The 24,747-nt window shown below is 25.4% G+C and overlaps 2 protein-coding genes and 1 long non-coding RNA gene across 3 annotated transcripts; 1 reads left to right on the top strand and 2 right to left on the bottom strand.

The window, feature by feature from the left end:
- Window positions 1-768: 768 nt before the first annotated feature.
- Window positions 769-9,336, bottom strand: LOC132932217 (opsin, ultraviolet-sensitive-like). The gene is made up of 8 exons (XM_060998487.1): window positions 9,198-9,336; window positions 8,904-9,104; window positions 7,773-7,985; window positions 5,548-5,678; window positions 4,417-4,589; window positions 3,857-4,017; window positions 3,148-3,249; window positions 769-1,216 (listed from the first exon to the last, which is right to left on the bottom strand). The coding sequence occupies exons 1-8, from the start codon at window positions 9,239-9,241 to the stop codon at window positions 1,126-1,128; spliced, it is 1,116 nt and encodes a 371-aa protein (XP_060854470.1). The 5' UTR covers window positions 9,242-9,336; the 3' UTR covers window positions 769-1,125.
- Window positions 9,337-11,413: 2,077 nt separating this feature from the next.
- LOC132932251 (uncharacterized) lies at window positions 11,414-15,545 on the top strand. The gene is made up of 3 exons (XR_009662836.1): window positions 11,414-11,574; window positions 12,437-12,504; window positions 15,410-15,545. It is a non-coding gene; the product is annotated as an uncharacterized LOC132932251 (long non-coding RNA).
- A 252-nt stretch (window positions 15,546-15,797) lies between these two features.
- Window positions 15,798-23,851, bottom strand: LOC132932249 (opsin, ultraviolet-sensitive-like). The gene is made up of 8 exons (XM_060998525.1): window positions 23,677-23,851; window positions 23,116-23,313; window positions 21,585-21,797; window positions 20,695-20,825; window positions 19,032-19,204; window positions 17,898-18,058; window positions 17,587-17,688; window positions 15,798-16,127 (listed from the first exon to the last, which is right to left on the bottom strand). The coding sequence occupies exons 1-8, from the start codon at window positions 23,736-23,738 to the stop codon at window positions 16,034-16,036; spliced, it is 1,134 nt and encodes a 377-aa protein (XP_060854508.1). The 5' UTR covers window positions 23,739-23,851; the 3' UTR covers window positions 15,798-16,033.
- Between the last annotated feature and the right edge of the window lie 896 nt (window positions 23,852-24,747).

Here is a 24,747-nt window from a genome sequence, read left to right as displayed (position 1 = left end):
ATATCGAATTATTCAATTATCAAGCTTTCTTTACGCATAAACAAAATTGCATCATACATAAATAAAAAAAACTTATATTATTGACCATTTCAAATGTTTATAAATATTTAGTGAACATTTAAGTGTTTATAGTTATTCATTTTTGAAATAAAACAAAAAAATGCTATAAATAAGTTATTTAAGTTTGAAAAACACAAGATAATAAGAACTTTTTTCATGTAAGCGATATCAAAAAAATAAAGACGATATTTCACGGATAATATTTTTATTAGGTACCTATATGGCTATATGTATTGCTTATCAATTTTTTAAAATTGTTTATCTGAGTGGTTTTATCTTGCGCAGTTTTTGCTATGTTTTACATTTGTAAGGCGAAGACTAGGTACACGTGCGGGAGTTACGTCCTTTTAAGCGTCTTAATTATTTGCACATCGGGCTTCGCAATTCCTAAGAACGACTCTGTGTTACTATATACATACTCTAATCAAAATACATTTGGCGGAAATACCGAAAATCAGGACTTCAACACGTGGCTTACGCATTACGGTAAGTACCTACCTAGTCAATGCAGTCAATCACAGTGGTCCGCTGTTTCTACGCGCGCCGGCTCCGTTAGTTTCGCCAGACTTACTTCGAATAGAGTATAGTATAATATATAATCATTGCCATTATTGTACAGCTAACGATTAATTATTGCAAATTATAATTTATGGTAACATATTTATAATCTATAAATTATTATTTTTCATTATAAATAAGGAAAAAAAATCAAAGTCACAAATTATTATAATAATAAAAGGTTAAAATCTAAAAAAATAAATAACAATATTAGGTACATCATAATTTTATAGAAAATGTAAGTATTTGTATTATTATTTTAAATAAAATTTCAATTAGGACATTATACATGTACAATATAAATGTATAATATTGGTCAATCACTTACACGCTTATATAAGTGAGATATTTAATACATTAAAAACTGATACTTACACTAAATATATTATAGTTAATTTCTGTTTTTACATTTAAATGCTATATTATCCATTTGAGTTAACTTATTTTTCGATTAAAATCTAAACATTGAAATTTGAAAAATCACATTGTGAACTAGCATGAAATTCATTAAGCAGCAGTAGTTATTGATTGTGTATCACTTGTTGCCGGAGGTTTTTCGTTAATACCCAAGCATGGGACACGTTTTGAAAGTTCTAATCTAAATGACAAATTCAAGCAATTTTTTTTTATACAATAAAAATTTAATAATTGAATAATTGTTAGGAAATACATACAATGAAATACGTAAATATATGCAGTATTGTAATTATTGTAAATTAAGCAATTAAAAAAAATGTTCTGTAATATTTTTATAATGTGTATTATAGATAGGTACCAATTGTTGATTGTTATTGTAGGTATTATAGTTTTAAATTATGGCTTGTAGTCATATTTCTAATTTTATAAATATTTAGTATAATAATACGACCAAAAGGGATGAAAAAAAATGACAATAATACGATTTTAAGATAACCAAAATAATAATTTTTTGATGCATTATATACTTAAACAATAAAATAATCCGTTTTTATAGTTGTATATAGGATTGGTGAATTTTAAGTAGATAAATTGAACGCTCGAATAAGGTCGAAGATGGGGGGGGGGGAATACGTTTTGGCGCATTTACCCAAAATGGAACACTTTAGGGCGTAATATTTTCCTTCATAATAGCACATTTGGGTACATATATCTTTTGAATATATATTATACTAAATCTGAGCCTATTAGCTTTACACAAAAGACACCGCAAATTGGCTCAATAGTCTTCCAAAAATATTTAAAGAAAGCTGTCCCACCTGGCGTTGCCCAGGCAAAAGTCACCTCAGGTGATAATCGAGACTTTTTTATATTATAGCTGACCCAAAAAACGTATATGTATTTTTTAATTATTTAGTTATGTTTGTTATTTCTTCTATAAGCGGTTGCTAGAATACTAAAAATATGTCTAATTACTTTTTTTTTTATTTATTTAATTTGTTTGAATTAATTTTGTTATAATATATACCATCCCCTATTTCAATCCCTTACAGCCCTTTTTTAGTATTAAAAAGTAGCCTATGTCCTTTCTCAGTGTCTAAACTATCTATGTACCAAATTTCATTTAAATTGATTCAGTAGTTTCGGAGCCTATTCAATACAAACAATCAAATCTTTCTTAATATTTTAAGTATAAGTATAGATTACACAAGACTTTCGATTACTAATTACAATATTCAATATTGTGCCCAAAAGGTGTTTTCATAAACTCGTCTAAACGTGTTAACAATTTTCATGTAATATTTTTTAAACTACGCCCAAACGGGTTATGCCCCGACAATTGTTAAGCTTATGCCAGTAAAGGTAGCCAAAATTATCAAGGGTATATTAATTTCCTATATTGTATGAATTAAAAAACACGGTAAAACAAACATTTGTGATAATTTATTGTTAAGAATAGAAGGTTCAAAAATGTCGAATGTTGATTTAGAAATCAATAAGTCCGTTATATAAATTCTATAGCCCAAAGTTCAGTTGGAGGGGGGGGGATTTCGGATTTTAAAATTCACTGTTGAATTACGCCTAACTCCAATCAATAAAAACACACCACAATGTGATGATATAGCTCAAATAATATAAATTGGTAAATTATCCAAATCACTGTAAAATAAATCGTTTTCATTACCTATTTGTTTAGAAACTAAATAAAATAATAATAATAATACATGCATAGGCGTAACTTGGACTCTTTTCACGTGGGGGGGCAAAAATAATTTTTGCGAATCTACACATTTTCAAAATCTTATTTAAATTTAATTTTTATAATAAAATTGTTTTATCATTTTTACAACCATTTTTTTATATATACCTACTATAAGTTTTATAACAAACAGTAATTAAATTGACTATAATTAACTAATAGTATAGTTCAGTCGTTGTTTTGGTCGTGGGGGCAGTCGCCCCAAATCGCCCCCGCCAAGTTACGCCTATATACATAGGCACTATAGTAATTTGCTATAAATTTGTTAAAACTCAAAATTATTATATTTATGTATAAAAAAATATTAATTATTATAATACTTGTATATATTGTTAATTTTTGTATTGATTTACCTGTATTTAGGATGACTGATTGCGTATACATAAGGATCGAAACAAGCTACAGTCTTGGCAAACACCGCTGGTAGCATTGATGCAATAGGTGTTAGTAAAGATCTAAAAACAAAAGGTTATTACTGATACAAATTTTAAGGAGGAAACTGTAACAATTTGATACATTTTTATAATTATATAAGAAAAAAGACTGATTTTGAAATTTCTCACTTTTTTCAGGGGGATGATTGAAGAAAACTTATATGTAAAGAACAAAATTGTTTAACTACCTACAAACTTTTTAATAATAATACTTCTGTACCTAGAAATGAACCAAAATCATAAATTAAAAATACATTTTGTACTTTAGAAACCGTATAAAACGTATTTTTCATACTATAGTAATTGGGCCTTTGTTATTTATTGTAATTTTTTTATTTCTAATGGAATCAATTCAGATATCCTGATAAAATAAAACGAAAATATTAATTTAAACAATTCAAAGATATTAATATGAATAGCTTATTTTACTTGAAAAATACTAATTTTATCCATCATACCTAGTAGAAGTTTGGTAAATATGGTTTTTCAGAAGTCCGATTTAAAATGTATAGCATATTGGCATATTAAATAGAGGTAGGTATGAAAACTTTTCGTCGCGAAGTATTGCGAAAGCTGTCCTCGCGACGCCTTCAGTTATAAACTAAAAAAAAGGTATCAAAACTCTTACTGATCTCCAAAAGCGCCAATCATAGCGACTACTGCGTATGGTGTCCAAGCAGCTACAAACAGGAAACAAATTGTAATTGCAGCTTTTGCAATTCTAACTTCCGCTGATTGAGCGTTTGCATCTTGATTACTTCGTAAAGATTCAACGTTCATTTTTTTAGCCTAAAAGATGTAAAAAAAAACGCTTTTTAGATTAAATTTTTCAATAATAATAATCCAAAACAAACAGGTTGATTAATATCCAAAGTTGTCAACATTTTAACTTCAATCGGTCATTAACAATTTATATGGCTTTGCACAAACCTTTTTTTTTAAATTCTTGATGTAATAAAATTATATAAGGTATTATTCCTATAAAATAAGTAATAACTTGTATATTTTTTTATGATATTGATGAACTTCGTAAAACTTGAAAGAAGTATAAAACAAAAACTAGGACTATGTTTTTTGAATATTTTTTAATTGAGTTATATGAACAACTGAGAAAACTTATTAAATCTAAAAATCTAAAAATCTGAAATATATTTATATATATTAGATTTAAAGTTGGATTTGAATTACTTGTTCACGAAGTGCTTTTTCATGGTTGAACACATGGCAGACAATTTGTGAATAAAAGTATATTATAAAAGACATGGGGATCACGTAACAAATCACAAACATAGTTCCAACAAAAGCTTTAGTTTCCTCGGTAGGCGTTAAGTAGTCAAAAGAACAACTTGTCAAAAAACCCTCTGAAAAAATAAATTGTTATTATATAATTTACTACCTTCAAACAAAGAATAAGTTAAAAAAAATATTTACTAGTGTTTGTTATGTCGTTATAGTATCACTACAATAATTGTTTATATTGTCGCATATACTTCATTTGAGTACATCAATAGGTAGGTAGTTATGTAAAAATTATTATCTATTTGTACTTATTAATGATAAATTTTAAAAAACTAGGTACCTAATGCTATTGTTATTTGTTAGTAAACATTAGTATCTATTAATAATATTTTCAGTTATCACATTTTTTGCTAATTAAAAAAGTATTATAGATGTAAATATGTAATACTTAGTTTAGTTACTCATAAGATTTGTATGCCATATATATGTATAAAAGATTACCATTTTTAAGAGATTTATGTAATGCCCTGAAAAATATCATTAACAGAGCTTGAATTTTAATTTCTAAAAACAATAATTATGAATATGAACGACAATATTATTATTTATTATTATGTGTACAAAATAATAGAACAAAAACAAAGTTAAATATTGTAACTATAATTATTTATTATGCCATAATTTAAAACGCTATTTATTTGTCCTTTCTATAAGACTTATTCAAAGTTTTGTATCATGGGGCTGTATAAAAAATTCCTCAGACCTCAATTTTCTCGTAGCCTCGTAGGTCAAAAATTGTAGTTGTAATTTTGTATGCCGTTTTTAAGAATGCTATTGTTTGAATTTTTTTGTTAGTTTCTAAATTATTTTGACTTTCCTATAGAATTATAGAACATGTTATTAAAAAAAACTTATCAAACTAAACTAACTATACTCACTTATAATTATTTTCATATGGTAGGTTAGAAAAAACGTCTATTTATAAAATGTCTATTAAATTTAATCAGAATTTCAAGTAATTGTTATTTGTAACATTTATTTGAATAACAATTTTATTTTTATACAGTTTTATCAACTCACCTGGTACAAATCGATTCCACTTTTCGGTTAAAGGAAGTATGCACCATGGTAAAACATAAATCCAAATACATATGATCAATATTAATGCTTTACCATAAGTCATACGACCTTCGAATGGTTTTGCAATTGTACTAAAAAATAATAATTGAATGTGAATATATTTTCAATTATTTATGAAAACGATATAGGTATATAATGTATATAATATATATATATATTATGAACAGTATGAAATAATACATTTTATAAAAAATATTGTAAAAAAACAATGTATTTGTATTCGCAGTTCAAATAGATCGGACAATGTACACATTCCACACTGTTTATAATATTAAAATAATTATATTATAAATTATAATATAATGGCATAGCTATATTTATATAGTGTTAAATTTATAAATTTAAGGTTTTCTTGAAAATCCATGATTGGAGCAATTGTTTACAAATTTACAACTTAGATGTAATAAAACTCATGTATACTAGTATACTAATGAAGTCTTCATACCTAATGGCTAATACAGTTCTACTAATAATATAATAGGTATATTATAAGTAGATGAAAATAAAATACAGTGGAAGTTGCTATGTTGTATAGTCGATGTCGGGTTTAGCTCTTAATTCAATAGGATAAATCACTGATGTATTAAATAAATAAATCTAAATAAACTATAAATATTCAATACGTTAATATTATACATGTATAAAAATATAAATATAAATGATAATTTTTATGTAATGCTTTGTTGAATAATGAATATATTTTTCATTTCACTTATAAGTTAAATAATTTTGTGATTTTGGGCACCCCATATAAATTAGAAAACTCGGCGCCCATGATTACACTTTTTATACTTCTATACTTATTATATAATCATAAATACACTTATTTCAAATGTATGTTGTAACTTGTAAAGTCATGTAGTTAATATCAACGTTCCATTGAGCAATGTGAATATAGGTTAGTGGTTTATATAGCCTCAAATTAATAAAAATATTCTAAAAATGGCATTGTGTATGCTAAATAGCTAAATAACAACGAGAAGTTTCTTGTGATTTTGAGTAATGTAATTAAAATCCGTATTTTTCGTTTAAATATCCAATTTTTTCAAAATTTGATCAATATAAAATCATCTATAAAATAATGTTGATATTGATATATATTTGTATGGTTTTTGTGTTTTTATAAAATAATTTAAAAGGAACTTTGTATTAAATTGCCTAGCTTTGGTAATTAATATTGAAAATGTTTTTTTTATATTTTCAACTACAAAATAATTTACATATTTTCGTGATTTTGACAAATTTCGTAAAATTGAACTTTAAATCCCTTATAAAAAAATTGTGACTCCGTAACTTTGATAATTTATAATTGCAGTAAAGATATCTCATACATGAGGAACCTTGTATTCAATTGTCAAGTTTTCTTTACTCATAAACAAAATTGCATCATACATAAATAAAAAAAAACTTAAATTATCGACTATTTAAAATGTTTATAAATAGCCCAGAAAGCTTAAAAATATTTTGAAAATGATATCGAAATTGCTTTTATAAATATTTAGTGAACATTTAAGTGTTTATTGTTATTCATTTTTAAATTATAACAACAAAATTTAAATAGATTTTATCAAAAAAAATAGTTTTCCTTAAAAATTTTCACTTTTCTCTATTTCTTTTCATTTTTTCTTGATTATTAAATAAAATACTGGGATTTTTTTATTTTTGACTCTCCTCCTTTTCATCAAATTATCAATTAGATCCAAAGATCCAAGTATTTACTAGAAACTACGCCCGAAGTTTAAAAGACAAAAGTATTTTTAAAGCTACCAATTATGGTATCAGACAAAAAAATAAAAATAAAGGAACATCATTGTAAAACCAATATCACTCTGCTCAGAATCTAAAATTGGAAAATCCTGTTTGTGCTTTACACATACTTAACATAATTAATATAATTTACTTTTGTTTGAATATTTTTTTTTTATCTAATTTTATATATTTATATAGTGCCTATGATTAGTAATATAATATATTAAATAAAAATAAAATTTCCTCGATAGGTAGTAGTAGTAGTAGTAGTAGTAGTAGTAGTAGAAAAAAAACTAGCCAACATAACTTAGCTAATTATTTTATCTATTTTATTTTTATTTTTAGTGCATAATAATCTAGAAATTCAGTTTATTAAATGAATAATAATTATAATACATTTAATTAAATGATGGTACCTATATCTGTCATAAGCAATCGCAGCGTTTGTGGCTCCTGCTCCAATGCCACTAATAGATCCGCACAATGCAAATATCTGACATTGTAAATGGCCTGGATATTTATGATTTATTGAATCATAGATGAGGATTGGTAGTACTAATACCATGGAAAAATCACAGAGCGCCAAATTGAGGACAAACAAATTGGAAGGTGTTCGTAATGGTTTTGATCTAAAATAAAAAATACCTCTTTTTTACTGCATGATTACACAAAAAATAAGATTCGATGTACAACCTCCAAAATCTCTTAAATATTAATATAAACATATATTTATTTATTAAAATGGTTGTTATTTTTTTTTTTAATCATTTAAGAGGACGTCGCACCCGCATGTGTTGTCTCTGTCTTACACACGTACGACATAGTATATTTTCGTTCACCAGTTTCAATAGTGTGCTTTTAGTTTTAATATCACAGTGAATTGACCTATTGTCAAACATTTAGGTAAGAACATTATATGTATTCTCTCGTTAGTTTTTTTTACGATACATTAATTTTTAAGTGAATTATGAGCATTTTCAAATATTTAATATTTTTTACACTCATAACTCAACTAAAAATTAATTTATCATAAAAAACCAACGAGAGAACACAGATAATGTTCTTACCTAAACGTTTTATAATAGGTCAATTCAATGTAATATTAAAACTAAAAACACACTATTGAAACTGATAAACGGAAATTTATTAAAACGTACGTATATAAGACGGAGACAACATATGCGGGTGGAACGTCCTCTTAAGCGTGTTTGTACATTATATTATATTGAAATATATTTATGTTTTCAATCAATTGTTAAAAGTTTGGTTATATTATGCCTACATAAAATGCTTGCATACATTTAAAATTTAAATAAGTAGTTGGGTAAACATAAGTCAACGACTTTTTAAAAATTATGTTACATTTAATAGTGAAGTATAACTATAATTCTATAAGTACTATAACCTATATCTATAACCTTTACTTGAACCTGTTAATATATTTTAAAAATAGGTTAATTTTCAATTCTATATGTATTATTATTATACGTATTTTGTTCTATTGAGTATTTATATGTATATTTTATTAATTTAATATTAATACTTACACACAAAATATCCATAACACCAGGCCATTTCCAATTACACCGAGACTAAATAAAATTGTATAAGCAAATGCCAAAATATAATGGTAGAGTGATCTAACTTCTGGGTACGACAACCAATGTTCTGGTATGTGAGTAAGATCTTCAGGAGTAAGATTCCAACCCATTAGTTGAAGTTCATCTTCATTTTCCATGAAACTAGAACTATTCAAAAATCAAAACATCCCCGATATTATCACCTTGTAAAATATCGTGCTATTGCGTTAAACTATGATATTTAATAATTTTGTACCGTACCCTAGTTGTGATAAAGGTCTCGAAACACTTCGGTTGAAATCCATTATTAATGTTTGTTAGTGTTAGTCTAAAACACTAGTCACTACTACAACCGAAACAAACGCAGTTATTAAGTCAATCTGGGTTTATATAAATAATATGCATCACAGGGACAACATGGATTATATAATTGTAGCCTATCAACTGATAATCCTTGCGAACTTACAAGGGATGTTGTTATTATTTTTTTAAATTTATCCTTAGTGACATACAACCTTATTCTGTTATTTACACAACGATTAAATTATAATACGTATTATAATTATATTCAAAATGTGTTTGAGTTTTTAATCAAAGCAGAAAACATGCTTACATGGCTTAATAATTCGTGTATGGAAAATTCACGTCGTTCAAAATTGGAAAAAATATATTTTACCTTGTAATATTATGAACGTATAAATCATACGATTTATCAAATTAATTTATCGGTATAAGTTAAAATAGTAGAAAATTACATAATTTTAAATTTTGTTTAATATTAGTTTGACATTGATGTTTTATGTCTTTTTTTGGATAGTGAAAATGATCTGAACATTTTTAAGTTATTTTATTTATCAAATTTCAGTTGGTACCTAATTAATTTCTTTAAATATATACTAAGCAAATATTACAAATAACTAAAATAATTTAAAAAAAAATACAATTATAATTTTATCTAAGTTCATGACATTTAGATTTTAGGTTTATGGACAGAAATAATTTGTACAAATTTCACTATTATTAAAATTTTAATACATTTTTTGGCGAATCCTGGGGTATAATAAAATTGAAAAAAGGTAATTTCAACCAAGATCGGATTAATGGGTTATAACTTATAAGAAGGCATGGTTCTGGGATCCATTTATTTTTAAAAAAAAATGTTCTAATGGTCTCGAAAAAAAATAAAAAAAAAATAAAAAATATTTATATACCACGAAAACGGAAAAGTTATACTAAATGCATAAATACATAATAAATTAATGCAAATGAAAGTAATGAACAATGTATTTCAATGTGATATGGGTATATTGGTTTATCGTGTAATTATTTAATTACAGTAAAACCTCGATTATCTGTCACTCTGTCATCCATCAACTTCTATATTATATACCACCCGCCGTCATAATAGTATCGTAAATTATAAATATAGAATATTGAACGCCCATATTATGGATAAACTCGCACTTGTTTTTATATATAAGATAGATAAATTAAACCATGTAATTAAATGTATAGATTGGCATGATAAACAAGATGAAGTCGATTTGTGGAGTTTAAAGCGATTAAGAAAAATAAAAAACTCATCTATGAAAAAAAGGCCGGGATTCGTATAAACAAATTAAAATAGTAAAATGATTAATTTATTTTATTATCATTTATATTAATACGTACGTATATAATATTAGAATTAATAAACTAAAAATAAATAATAATTACTAGGTAATAATTTATAATCATAAATATAAAAATGATTTTTTTACTTTTATCCATTATTCTTTTGGTTTCGTTACAATAAACGGTTAATCGAGGTTTTACAGTAAATTGATTAATATGTATTCTATTAATATACCATCAATTTTTAACTATGATATAAGGTTTTTTGACTTATTTGCGTAAGGTATGTAACAATACGTTTCTAATTGTCTAATGCTTAAAAAGAGTTTGTTATTGTCGTGTGGTTATACCGCAAAAAATAGTAATTAAAAATATTTTGAACTGTTTGAAGTGTGAAGGGTTGAAGTTTGAGAGTTAAAAAGGGCCTACTAAGTGTTCAGTATTTTGGAATTCAACAGATCTTTAATTCGATCTTAATTTTAAGTACTAATATAATATCATCCATGTTTTATAGTTTCAATAATCCACGGACTCGTAATAATATTATTCGACCACCTAACAATTATATCATTATATAAATCATTAACTTCCTAGATCCGCTCAAAATGCTCTTTGTGTGATATTTTATATAAACTAAAAATGATTAAAAAAAAAACAAAAAAAAACATTGAATGTATAATGAAAGTGCTTGGGTTGCAAAAATAAATACAATATGCATGCCGTGTATTAATATGTAAGTAAAATAATTTTACAACATTAATTCGATGTTAGATATTGTAAGTCTTCGTGATATAACAGATTTAAAAAAGCTATGTAATCATGGCATGTTTTTTTCGGAAGGGAGTGTAGTAGTATATATCGATACAGACACTAACAATAATTATTCATTATAAAACTCAAACGTATCAGTGTATTATATTTTGATTAACTTCACTTAAATATCATACTGTAGTTTTTAATTTGTAAGATGGTATATTTTATTTGTATTACCTATCCACGGATTGGACAAGAATATGACAGTAAGGTAAGATATAAAAATAAAAATATATTTATGTATAATATATTTACGTATGTTGTAAATTACTATAGGTATAGTATATTCTATAAGTAGAAGTTATGTCCAGCCCACGGCTTACGGATTATATGTGGTCTATGAAGGTATTCTATAATGTAGTTCGTCACAATTTAAAAAAAAAAAAAAACAAAACGTTAAAAAACAGGAAAATACAATATTTTTTTGATTAATTTACTAATTTTTTTATATATTCAAAAAAATCAATAATAATAGTAATAACAATATAAAAAAATGTCTTATATTTATTTTGAATTTGAAATTTGAGCTCGTTTTATTTATTAATAATGAAAAATCTGATTGGATTTTAGTCATTTTAATCCTTAAAATTGAATAAAGGTGTTATATCAAAAATAATAGCTTACCTTTTAATAGGTAGGCAAATTTTTCTTAGTGTCTTAATTCGTAATGCCGTTTGATAATAAATTCTTTAAGAACTGAAACCGTTTTACGACACACGAGACAAACAGTCTCAACCAGACCATTAATTTCAATGAAAATTAATTTTTCATTAAAAATTCGGCAATCATCATTATATTTACGCTTTTTTCTATCATTTTCAAATGGAAATTTTATGATTTAATATCAATATCACCCGTGCACTTAAAAGGACATGCCACATGCTGTTCAAAGGTTCAAACTAATGTGTACCTTAATCCGTTATTTTTCAATAAATATCTAATAAAAGATAAGAAATCAAATTAAATGTGGTCTGACGTTATGTCTCATACATATTGTATACTTAATAATTACTTCGTATAACAAAATTATATTATTAGATTAAAATTGAGATTATTCGTATTTTTGTATTTAGTGGCCCACTCGAAGATAATGTTTACCCAAGTGACCTGCTGAAGAAAAATGGTTGGACATCACTATGTAGTATGTAGTATTTACAATAGTCGAAAAATTGTTTTAATCAATTAGAAATGTTCAAGATTTTTTTTGTAATGGAATGGAATTTTATTTAAAAACATAAATATTATTATACAAAGTTTGTTTTTGCACCACCAAAAAAATCGTGTGTGCATTACTGAGTTATTTGATATACTAAATTCATACTCAAATAATTTTTAACCATTTGTGGAATGAAAATTAAAAAAAAATATTTTAAAGACATATTTTTTATGATTAGGTATAAGTCTATAGAAAACCTAAACCAAACTATTCTATAAACAGTATAAACTATGAACCATGTCATTCAAATCAAAATTTAAAAATTTAAAATTAAATATATTTTTTTTTTTTTAATAAACGCATGTGTTAACGCGTGGTACTACGTCATAATATACCAAATTTCACGTTCAAAAGAATTCAATTTACTAAATTATTTTTAATATAAGTTTGAATTAGTGCCTATTATTAAGTAGGATGAAAATATTATCAAGGATCTCATTAAAGCTTTATTTGATATTTTATAAGCATAAATTAGGACCGTTTTTAAATGCTTATAATTTGCTTCAAAATTAAAATTTTATAAAAACCTAAATGAATAATATTTTTCTGATTATTAAATTCGATAATTCACTTCAATATTAAAAACTGGAGAAATTGCTCTGCAGTCTATTGTTGAGTAAGTGCCGAGTCATAAATCTCATCATGGATATATTAAATTTGAATTCAATAAAAAGTCATTGAATATGATAAATGATTCTAAACGGAGATATTTTATTATAGGTATACGCTAATATTACTATTTGTAATTATTTATTCTATAAGTAATGCAGTAGGTTGGACTAATTTTTCTAAAAACAAATTATTTTAATAAGTATTATTTTTTATAATATTAATAGTTGTTTATAACTTATTTAAGTCAAATACGACGTACTGCATAGAACGATGTAAATAAGATTGTGGTTTAATATAATAAATAGGTAACTTAAAATTAATATAAATATTTTGAAAATTTTATTATGAATATAGGTAGTAAAAAATAATATTGTTCATCTGAAAAATAAATAATAAAATAACTAAGATCGTAATTTTTCGTTTATATATCAAATTTTGTTTATTGAACAAAAAAAAAATTGTGTGCAATTGTATTTATTTATTTATTGGAGTAAGCTTCAATTTATAATAAAAATATAAAAAATATATACCTACAAGCATAAAATATAAACTAAAGTATAATTTAACAACTAGAAAAAAAAATGCATACAATTATAATGTTTAGTATATGTGCAAAATAAAAATATAATATACACAACGAGTGATACAGATGACTAGATGAGTGATATCTGAGTAAAAATTAATTCATAAAATTAAGTGGCAGTAAAGGTTATACCTACTTGATAGCTTAAGCATTTTATCAATTGGATGATTGTGACTGTAGAAAGTGAAATGAGTATAGGAATGTAAAAGGGAATTTGATTTCTGACATTATGTGAAAACGAAGGGACTTTAAATAGTACATGGAAGAGAAACCTCACCTGCATCAATTGAATTATTGAAAAGAGCATAAATAAAAATGAGAGTTAATATTTTTATGACAGGTGAACACTGGACAAAGAAATAATATTTAGGTAAAGGCGATTATCAAAGTAGTTATGTTGAGCCAGTGGCAATTTTAGTCTAAAAGCAATCCAAGACAAAAATGTATGCTGCACACATTCAAGACGTAACTAATTTTGTGATATTTGGGTTGTTTAAATTCAAATTTTGACGCATTGGAATATTGGATACTCAAACGATATATTTACTAGCGATTTATTCTCAAAAAATGTCTGTTATCAATTATCATTCATAAAATATTAACTGTAGAAACTTGGAACATTCTACTATATTACTAAAATTACAATTCTCTATATTATACAATACGATTTTCAAAACATTTTGACTAATTTTAAGCTATTTATTTATAGATATTACACATTTTCAAATTTCTATAAATGTTTCCGACAATTTTTATACTCAGCCAAAAAGTTTGTACATTTAATATAATAATACCCTCATATCTTAAAATTTTTAATTTTTAATAAATACATGGCTTAGCAATTTAATAAATGATTCCTCAAAAGTTTTATTACAAAAACATAAAAATCTTAAATATACATAATATATTAATACCTACCATTTTTTTTATAGACATTTCAAGTTGGCATTTTGACAAAATACCTTCCATTTATTAAATTGTATTTCATTGTAAATTTTACTACCAAAAATATTCGTAGAGACATGAAAGTTTTCGCATATTATAATGTATGACACGTACCTATGTAATTATTTACATTGCGCAATGATAATTTCAATATATTTATATTAATGTATGAAACTATACACGTTTACGGTACGTCAGTGTTGACTAATAAGTTAATAACTGCTAATGATATTTTATCTAATCACATAATTATACATGCGATTTATTTTAAATAATTATTTAATTCGTCCTACCGAATTACTACTATTACAATATTACTATTCGAAAAATTAAATTACTAATAACAATTTTAAATATAAAATAAATTAAGCTTTAAAGTTCGAAAAATATAGGCTGGCAGATAATCTCGTTCAAAATAGTTTTTCGTATGCAATAATTTATCATTAAATTTAATTTTAGCACATCCATTATAATGACCTAACTCAATGGCAGGTATACTTTAACACCAATTAAGGTACAGCAGAACAAGTTTCCTAATTTTTTTTTTAATTTTTTTTTTCATCAACATATTAATATAACGTTGAATATTATATTATAATTTTTTTTCGTTTATTAAATTATTATTCTAAAAGAGTATATTTTATTTTTTATTTTCATATTTCATTACTAAAAGAATATTACTTTTACTAGAATAGTGAAAAAAAAACAGAAAATAATGAGAGAAGAATTCGTTATTAATTGGAGAAGATACCAATTTGGATATGTTTTATAAATAAAACGATAGATTATATTATAACGTGTAAGAATCATTTTCATCAAATTAATTTTTTCTGGTTAATTAATTTTATATGTATATAATTATGATTTATGTATAAGTATAATATATTATATTATTTCCTAATTTTTGAAATAACGTTTATAAAGTTTATAAGTTTAGTCTTCATTTTATAACTTCAATTTTCTTAGTTAAAGCAGTACCTATTACAGTATTACCTAATTTGTATTATTATTCACTTAATAATTATATTTTTTTATTTTGAGTTGTATACAGATTTGGTATGGAACAGTTACAATGACAATTATTTCTTATGTTTTTATTTTGCAATCAATCTAAAGTAAGTTGGTAAATATTAAATGTTACATATTAGTTTTAAATAAATAGAAAATGTACATTCTTTGGAGTAGACAGTTAAATAAAATGTTTGGTTCATGGTTATATTTTATTTTACAAGACACACGTTTAGTTATTGATCTATTATTGAGATTTCTTTAATTCGTAAGTATAAACCTTTTATAATAATAGGTAGGTATATATTAAGCAGTTGTAGTTGTGGATTGGGTCTCGGATGCTGTTGGTGGCGGCTTTTCATTAATTCCAAGACACGGAACACGTTTTGATAATTCCAACCTAAATAAAAAAAAATGTATAAATTAAATTGTATAGAATACCTAAGTACCTTAGTCAATTAAATATACTTTCATATACTCATAAAATATATTGTCTGTAATATATTACAAAACAGTCATAACACGCAGAGAACGTCAAAGTGCAGGGTTGTTATGAAGTTACCCTACTATTTTGGTAAAATTTATTAGAAGTAGTGCAAAAAATTAGAAAATTAATCGTAATTTATGTAAAAAGGAATTCCGAACCAAAAACAATATTTAGTTAATTAATTGCAAACCACTTTTTGGAATTTATCAATCCAAATTATAGTTTTTTGGTAAGATCAAAACCAGAAAATATTTCAAATCTAGCATTGTATATACAATATATATATAATATATATCTATTTGTATACAATAATTGTTTGCATGTATTTTTTGTTTTATTTATTTAGGGTTAAGGCTGCAGTTTTCTGTCGCAGGGTTCGTTATAAAAATGTAGGTAACACATATTTTTATTAAAACTTTCAATCCATTTATCACTCTATTTTTAATATTAGTTCATAAACCAATTCCTCTAAAAAGTTAATATTTCATTATCAAAAATATTTCGATTAAACCAAAAATGTTCAAATCCTTAAACAAAAAATTAAAAGGTACTACTAATGAAAAGTTAAATGTGGATTTATGAATTCAATAATAAATTGAGAAATATATAATGATCACCCTGGAGTTAAGTAATAATATGCTTTCTGATTAATGACGAGTGAGAGATGGTACCAAGTAATCAATACTATTAGAAAATATGTTGAAGTGCTAACATAGGCGCAATTAGAATAAAAAATGTTGGGGGGCTTCAGCCCCTTCCATATATTTTTCAATCACTGCCTCTCAGAAATATCCTCACAGGGATAATATTTTTGTTTATTGATAATGATAAACAACTGTGGCGCGTTATAATAAGCACGGTCTAGAGTCTAGACTCTAGACGTAATAGACGTATCTAAGACCGTGATTATAATATATTGTTACTAAAAATAAATAACAAAAATTTATTTTATTCATTTTTTCAGTAGTAATCACATATTTTTTTTTTATTTATCATTATAATAATATAAAGTTCTGCATGGTTTTTGGGGGAGCTTTGAATGTTTTTGAGGGGATTTAGCCCCTCCAGCCCTCCCCTAATTGCGCCTTTGGGTGTTAAAATATTCAATAACATTTTACTAAAAATACATTAAATTAAAAGAAGTTTAAACAATTTTAAGATTTAATAAAATAGTTATTATATTATTGGGGCTCAAATTAAAAGATTTAAATTTGTTTACATAAAAATACACACCATTTAACAATATACCAAGTCATATTTATACATTTACTTTAGTAATACTGTTTTCCTAACTAAGTCTCTATATATATATTATAATACTGGTAATCATAAACTATAATTTATATCACAAATAATTATCATAAGTTATCACCTGTATCTTGGATGACTTATTGCATATACATAAGGATCAAAACATGCCACAGTTTTGCAAAATATCGCTGGAATCATTGTGATACCAGGTGTCAGCAATGATCTTGAAGTAAAAAAAATAATACTGATTAGTAGGTGTTCAAGAAAATTAAATGATAATATTATGTGATTTTTGGTGATTATATATTCACATGCATTATATAATTTACCATTAGATAAATGTTTACATTAAAAATTGAATTATTGAGTTAGTAATATAATAATAATATACAGAAAACATTTAAAAATCATCAAAAGTTTAAAAACCCTTACCGATCTCCAAAAGCACCAATCATGGCGACTATTGCATATGGTGTCCAAGAAGCTATAAATAGGCAACATATTGTGATAGCTGCCTTTGCAATCCTTACTTCCGCCGATTGAGCATTTGCATCTTGGTTACTTCGCAACGATTCTACGTTCATTTTTTTAGCCTTAAATATATTGAGATGAATGATTATAATCTAGTTTTCAAGTATTTCAAAAGGCGTCTACGTGCAACTTATGACTTTATGAGACAATTCTAAGTTATGATTGCATAATTCACATTAAAATTAAAATGTTGCAATGTCACTTTAGTTAAAGTATATATATAATAGTGCAGGGATTTTATAATCAATGATTGTCATGTTATGAAAAAAAAAATAATAATATACAAGACTTACATTACCGAAACCCATTTTATAATTATTATTTTACAATAATATATTAAACATGCAGTAGATACAGTTGTGTGGTGAACATAGTGTCTAAATAATGGACATTGGTCTGGAGCTTTTAGCAATACAATTTAGGGATGGGTGGTTGTAGTAATAATTATAATAGTAAATAAGTAATTTTATTATTAGCAAGTGCCGACTAGGTACTGATTTTTAGCCTGTAATGTCAGCATATGTCATAAATTGTAGTACATTTAATATACTTAATTTATGATAATGTATAATTAATAAGATACATGTTTAAAATAAACATATTGTCAAGGGCGGATACAGGGGGGGCAATAGGGGCAAATGCCCCCCTCCCGATCACAAAAAAAGTATCATATATTCCAACAAAGTTTTTTTAAAAATAGATTATGACCTTTTTTTAGTTGATAACTAACAAATTGCCCCCCCCCCATTTAGGACCACTGTATCCGCCTTTGCATATTGTTTTCAAATAATAAGAATAACACTCACTACGTCACTAAGTAAAATAGTAATATATTACTAGGTATTCACAACGAATGAGAAATGAATTGATTAACATTTGAATAAAAACAACAACAAAATAGGTACTTATAACTTAATTTATACTTGTTATTCTGAATCAAATACAACAAAGATTTATCATTATTTGAATTTGTTAAGTAATATAATACGTAGGTGTTTAAAAAAAATTCAATACTACCATCAAATTTTAATTAACCTGTTCACGAAGTGCTTTCTCGTGATTGAAGACATGACTAACGATTTGCGAGTAGAAAAATATGACTAATGAGACCGGTATTACATAACAAATAACAAACATAATTCCAACAAAAGCTCTAGTTTCGTCTGTTGGAGATAAATAGTCAAAAGTACAACTTGTCAAGTACCCCTCTGAAATAAAAAATACAGTTTCAATAATCGTTAATTTTGGTAAATTAAACAAAATTAATTTTGAATTGATTATAGCAGAAAAATAGTACAATAACAATATAAAGTGTCTATCGTGCGAGTATTTATAAAAATGTATTAATATTGGTACTTATAGAGGGCCTATAAAAGTGAAGATGTGGTGGTGACAACTCAGATTCTATCCTCTATAATTTTCTTTTCTTATAATATTTTAGAAAATTATGATTTTCTTGAAAAGGATTAAAAATATAATATATTTGTTCATATTTATAAAAAAATGTATTAGGCAATTTAAAATGTATTTAACATACATAGTGGTAATATACGGATTTGATATATTACAACTGATTAAATTTATTATATATATATGTATATATATGCTTTATAATATTATTATAGTAAGTAGTTACCTATAATCTATTACTGTAGTAGTATAGTATATTAATATATTTATACACAAGAATACAAAATATAGCAATAGATCTAATCACCTATCTCACCATTACTTGTTCAGCTTGTTCACTTTTTAACACGACACTCGTATTTCTATCATTTTTAAATAAGTAATAGACAAATTGACAAAAAAGAAAAGAAAAGAAAAGAAAATTTTATAATTTAATTACTGAAGTAAATAGTTTTGAAATAAAGTGAATTAAATATAAAATATATGTTTTATAATAAATAATAATCCATTATAGGACATTTGCTTAACTTTTATCTATTTACAAAACTTTATAGTTTAAAAACATCGGTGTATACATTCCGGGACTTCGTTAGTATTTTATCCAAAGCTATTTGCTATACACTAATGAGCTTCTTTTTAGATTATTATAAATACATCAAAATAATTATTTTTTATACATAATTTACGTATTTTTTCACTGATCTCTCAATCCCTACAAAAGTTATGTATACGCTACTGTGTAGACTACAAACAACCTACTCTATAATTATAATGAGATAAATTATATACATATTCATGGCCTAAATGTCCAATATCTCCCTATAATTCATGGGGAATTATTGTAAAAAGCTATAATTTCAGAAATCGGTCAAATTTAAATTATAGATAGTGCATAATATAGATACATATTAAACTGATTTGAAGTAATCACGGTTAAAATTTAAGTTCATTATCTTTTTGTTAAATTCTATAATTTTTAAATGGATTATTGCCTATAAGTACGTGAAAACGCTTAGAATATATACTTTTAGATAAGTACCTATAAATACCATTATTAAATAAATGGCTTCCACATTTCAAACAGAGTTAAAAGTTTATAACTAACAATATAGTTTTTATCTTTTATTTATTATGTTGGCAATGTATACAATTTAAGTTTTAAAATATAGTATTATTCTATATGTTCTTTTCTTAATAGCCGATTTTTATTTTTTACTTTTAATACCTACAAAACATTTTTAAACAATATTATATATATATATATATATATTAAGAACTAATGACTAACCTGGTACAAATCGATTCCACTTTTCGGTTAGAGGTAAAATACCCCATGGCAAAGTATAAGCCCAAATACATACAATTAAAAATAATGCTCTACCATAAGTCATACGTCCATCGAATGGTTTTGCTATCGTACTAAAAAATAAAGTGTTACGTTTTAAACATATTTTCAAACCAAACGTTAACTTTACCGAAAAACAATTATAATTAAACGTAAATACTTAGTTTTTATCCTAAAATATCTAGTTATTGTAAACAAAATAATATGTCAACGGCATTAACTTAATAGGTACGTTTAGCCTTTAGGTATAGTATATATAATGGGTAATGGCTAATATATTATTATAATCGATATAATGAAAGTATTGGTTCATTTAACGCTGAGTAATAATAAAAAATAAAAAAAATAAACCAAAATTGAATGTGAACGAAATTAAAACGTTTGAATGTAATGAATTAATATATATATATATATTAGTATACAGTATATATTAATATTATTAATAATTACAATAGTTTAGATAGAATTAGAAAGGAATACATAGTAAATAGGTAATACGTACTAGGTTCCTACTTCCTGTACTATAAGATTATAATATAGGTATGTGCATACTAATAATAGTTAAATAGTAAAAATACTAATAAATAATAGGTATAGTGTATGTGTTGTAGACGAAACGCGAATGGTTTAAGGTATAGGTGCTTACACTGAGAATTATATAATACCGATATATATACTCATATAACAATAGAAACATTCTAACATGTATATACATATATATATATATAAAAGACGACTGCTAAATAGAATGGTAGGTAAGGAAATATTTGAAAATGGTCGATGAAGAACAGAAGAAATAATGTACCTAGGGCCTAGGTATTTATTATTTATACCTAAATCTGTCATATGCAATCGCAGCATTCGTAGCACTCGCACCGAGACCACTGAAAGCTCCAGCCACACCAAATAGCTGGCAAAGGAAATGGCCTTGATAACCACGATTTATAGAACTGTATATGAAAATTGGTGCTTTTGCCATCATCACAAAATCACACAGCGCCAAATTAATTACGAATATATTAGACGGCGTTCGTAATGGTTTTGCTCTGAAATAAAGTATAGGTATTCAATTGTAACTTTATGTATTGGTACCTGTGAAGTATCTACCCAGTGTCAATAAAGTATGGACATCCCCTTCAATCAAGCCGTGTATTTATGTATCTTATTTTATATGTATTAATTGTATACAGACTGTAAATATTGACTTTTTTAAGAAAAAAAAAAGACTTTTTGTACAGGTACATGATGTCTGATGCCGGATTTATAATACATTTGAAAAAATCTATTTGAAAAATTAATTAACGATTTAATAATTTAACATCAATTTTAATTTATTTTTTATAACAATAATCATAGATATATTTTAATAGTTTATAAAAGGTAATTACTTTTATAGTAAATAAAGGTCATTATTATATTATTTTTGAAAAATACAATAAATAATATACGACATTTTGATACATTGAAATTTATGTAATATTTACAGACCAATATTTTTAATTTCATTCCATAACTAAGTATCTACTACAATAAAAAACGTATACTTTTTGTTCTGATTACTATACATTTTTGTGCCTTATGTTATATTGTTTTAAAATAATTTTTTTTTCTTCGTCAAAATATTTCTATTACCTAAAATATTTAAAACATTTGAATAATATAAAAATAATGAATCTTACCTGTTAGGTATATGTACTGTTATCACAATAATTATAAATTATAATTAAAATATAAAAATAATTTAGATATTGTTATTTTATTTTTATTTTACACGTAATAATTATGTACATTTTTCTTTTATATTTCTTTTATTTTGTTTATTGACCTGTTACATTTAATTTAAGTTTATCATCTGTTTAAACAAATTGGGTTTCTACTTGTATTGTTCAAATGAATAAATTGGTATTATTATTATTAATAATAAACTTCATATTAAAAGAATCCGCAATAGAACGGGGAATAATATTAGTTAATGTGTACAATTATTTGAAATATTTGTTAAGTAGGTATGTAAAATAAATAAATACCGACACTGACAAAATAATAATATATTCTTAGGTATTTGGTGTATTTATATATAAAATATATTGATACTCAGTGGCGTAATTGTGGGGGGGGGGCAAGTGGGGGCACTTGCCCCCCCTGATAATTTTTTGAAAGCTAAAGTTATATATTTTAACCGGTGGGAGAGGGGTGTCAGGGTTTTTATAATAATAAATATATTACATTAATTATACTTTGCCCCCCCCCTAGATTTTTTCCCAGTTACGCCACTGTTGATACTCGCGATTTAAACCTGCTATGTACTAATAATATTTATATTAAAATATAGATATACCTACATAATATAAGGTAAGTACTTACACACAGAATATCCATATGACCAAACCATTTCCAAATAATGCGATAAATGTAAAAAGTGTGTACATAAATGCTAAATAGTAATGTTGCAACGCACTGGGTTCTTGGTATTTTAACCAGTGTTCTGGGATGTGGATGAGATCTTCGGCTGGAAGGTTCCAACCCAACAAGTGAGTTTCTCCTACTTCGTTTTCCATCAAACTAGAATTCGTACAAAATCATTCCTATATTTATTTTATTTTTACTGTTCCTATTAAATCGTCAACGCAAACGACAAAGAAAAGAGATTGAAGAATTTTAAACATTTGAAATTTGTAAATAATATAATAATATCCATTCGAAAAAATGTAAATTAAATAATGCAAAAGGGGAGCGAACGATATAATATATCTATTGGGAAATCACGTGTATTTCTCGGGGCGTTATCGTATAATAATATAATATAATATTTTAACATGGCCGCATTCAGCCTCGGGATTGAAACGATAGAAATTTTCCCTCGACGAGTACGCTCGACTTCAAGGGGTTTTGTTTTATTTTTTTCTCGATAATATTTCAGCCTACCCCAATTGTGGCAGAGGTCTTGATACAGTACGATTGAAGTCCATTATTAGAGTTGGTGACATTGTAACGGTTATGTGTGGACTGACTGTGAACGCGTTCCGGAGTCCGGAAAACTAAAACACTACCTATATACTATATACTGTACACGTCCGGAACAGACGGTACTTTTAAGCCGTAGTTTATATTTATACACGTAAGTAAGGGTTGCGGGGAGGTGTATAGATAGAGTAGGGTACACACGCCGTGGATTGCAAGGGCCACGCGGATTAATCGTAGTCGTCGTAGCCTATCAAATGATTAATCCCCTGCTAATAATTTTTTTTTACTTATAAGGTTATAATATCTAAAGTTTTTTTCCAGGTAAATAGTTTAATGACGACATAATACGTTAAAATCGCATAAATCAAATGCAAGTAGACTATTTATAACATATAGTGGTGTATACCTATGTTATATTGAATGTACCTATATATATACGTTAAATTTGAATTTAATATTGTAAGTACACAGGTTAATTTTTTTCAAAGTGAATGGTTTCGTTTTTTAATATTTAAAATATACAGATACCTATTCATTATTATATTCTTAATCGCTTATTATATTTAGCTAAGTACTTGATATTTTTCACAATCCTCTTCCCGTGTGTTAAATAACACTACTTATGTAAGTAAAACTGTTAATCGACTTTCGATTTTTAAATATCAATCTTACTACAATTTTATTTGTTCCTATCTATATGCACCTATTGCACCTATATAAATAAAAAATGTGACGATGACGAATATGTCTCGCCATGTGTCTATAATTTATATAGGTGTATATATCACATAATAGTATAAGTATAAGTATTATTTAAATTGGAAAATTCTACAGAGTGATTGTTTTAAGAGTAAATATTCACTATCTATCTTAAAAATTAATCTTTATAAAAAAAACGCTTTCCAAGTCAGAGATCGGCATGTAAACTTTCTTGATTTTCAATTTTTAGAAACTTATTAATTGTATGCAATATACTCGTATATGTATAATGTATTTTATTTTCATTTTCATTTAGTGAGATGGATCTCTGAA

The sequence above is a fragment of the Rhopalosiphum padi genome, chromosome 1, assembly GCF_020882245.1.
Source record: "Rhopalosiphum padi isolate XX-2018 chromosome 1, ASM2088224v1, whole genome shotgun sequence".
Taxonomy (NCBI): Eukaryota; Metazoa; Arthropoda; class Insecta; order Hemiptera; family Aphididae; genus Rhopalosiphum; species Rhopalosiphum padi.
The sequence above is the reverse complement of the archived record's forward strand: the minus strand, read 5'-3'. Positions and strand labels throughout refer to the sequence as shown.

Bases quoted from the DNA above. Each gene is read 5' to 3' on its own strand.
- LOC132932217 (XM_060998487.1), bottom strand. From the start codon at position 9,241: ATGGATTTCAACCGAAGTGTTTCGAGACCTTTATCACAACTAGG. The intron at 7,986-8,903 runs GTAAGTATTAAT...TTTTTATTTTAG, and splicing joins GTGTTATGGATATTTTGTGT to ATCAAAACCATTACGAACAC. The intron at 5,679-7,772 runs GTACCATCATTT...ATTATTTTTTAG, and splicing joins ATTGCTTATGACAGATATAG to TACAATTGCAAAACCATTCG.
- LOC132932249 (XM_060998525.1), bottom strand. From the start codon at position 23,738: ATGTCACCAACTCTAATAATGGACTTCAATCGTACTGTATCAAGACCT. The intron at 19,205-20,694 runs GTTAGTCATTAG...TTTTTATTTCAG, and splicing joins GTGGAATCGATTTGTACCAG to AGGGGTACTTGACAAGTTGT. The intron at 17,689-17,897 runs GTAAGGGTTTTT...TTTTACTTCAAG, and splicing joins ATTGGTGCTTTTGGAGATCG to ATCATTGCTGACACCTGGTA.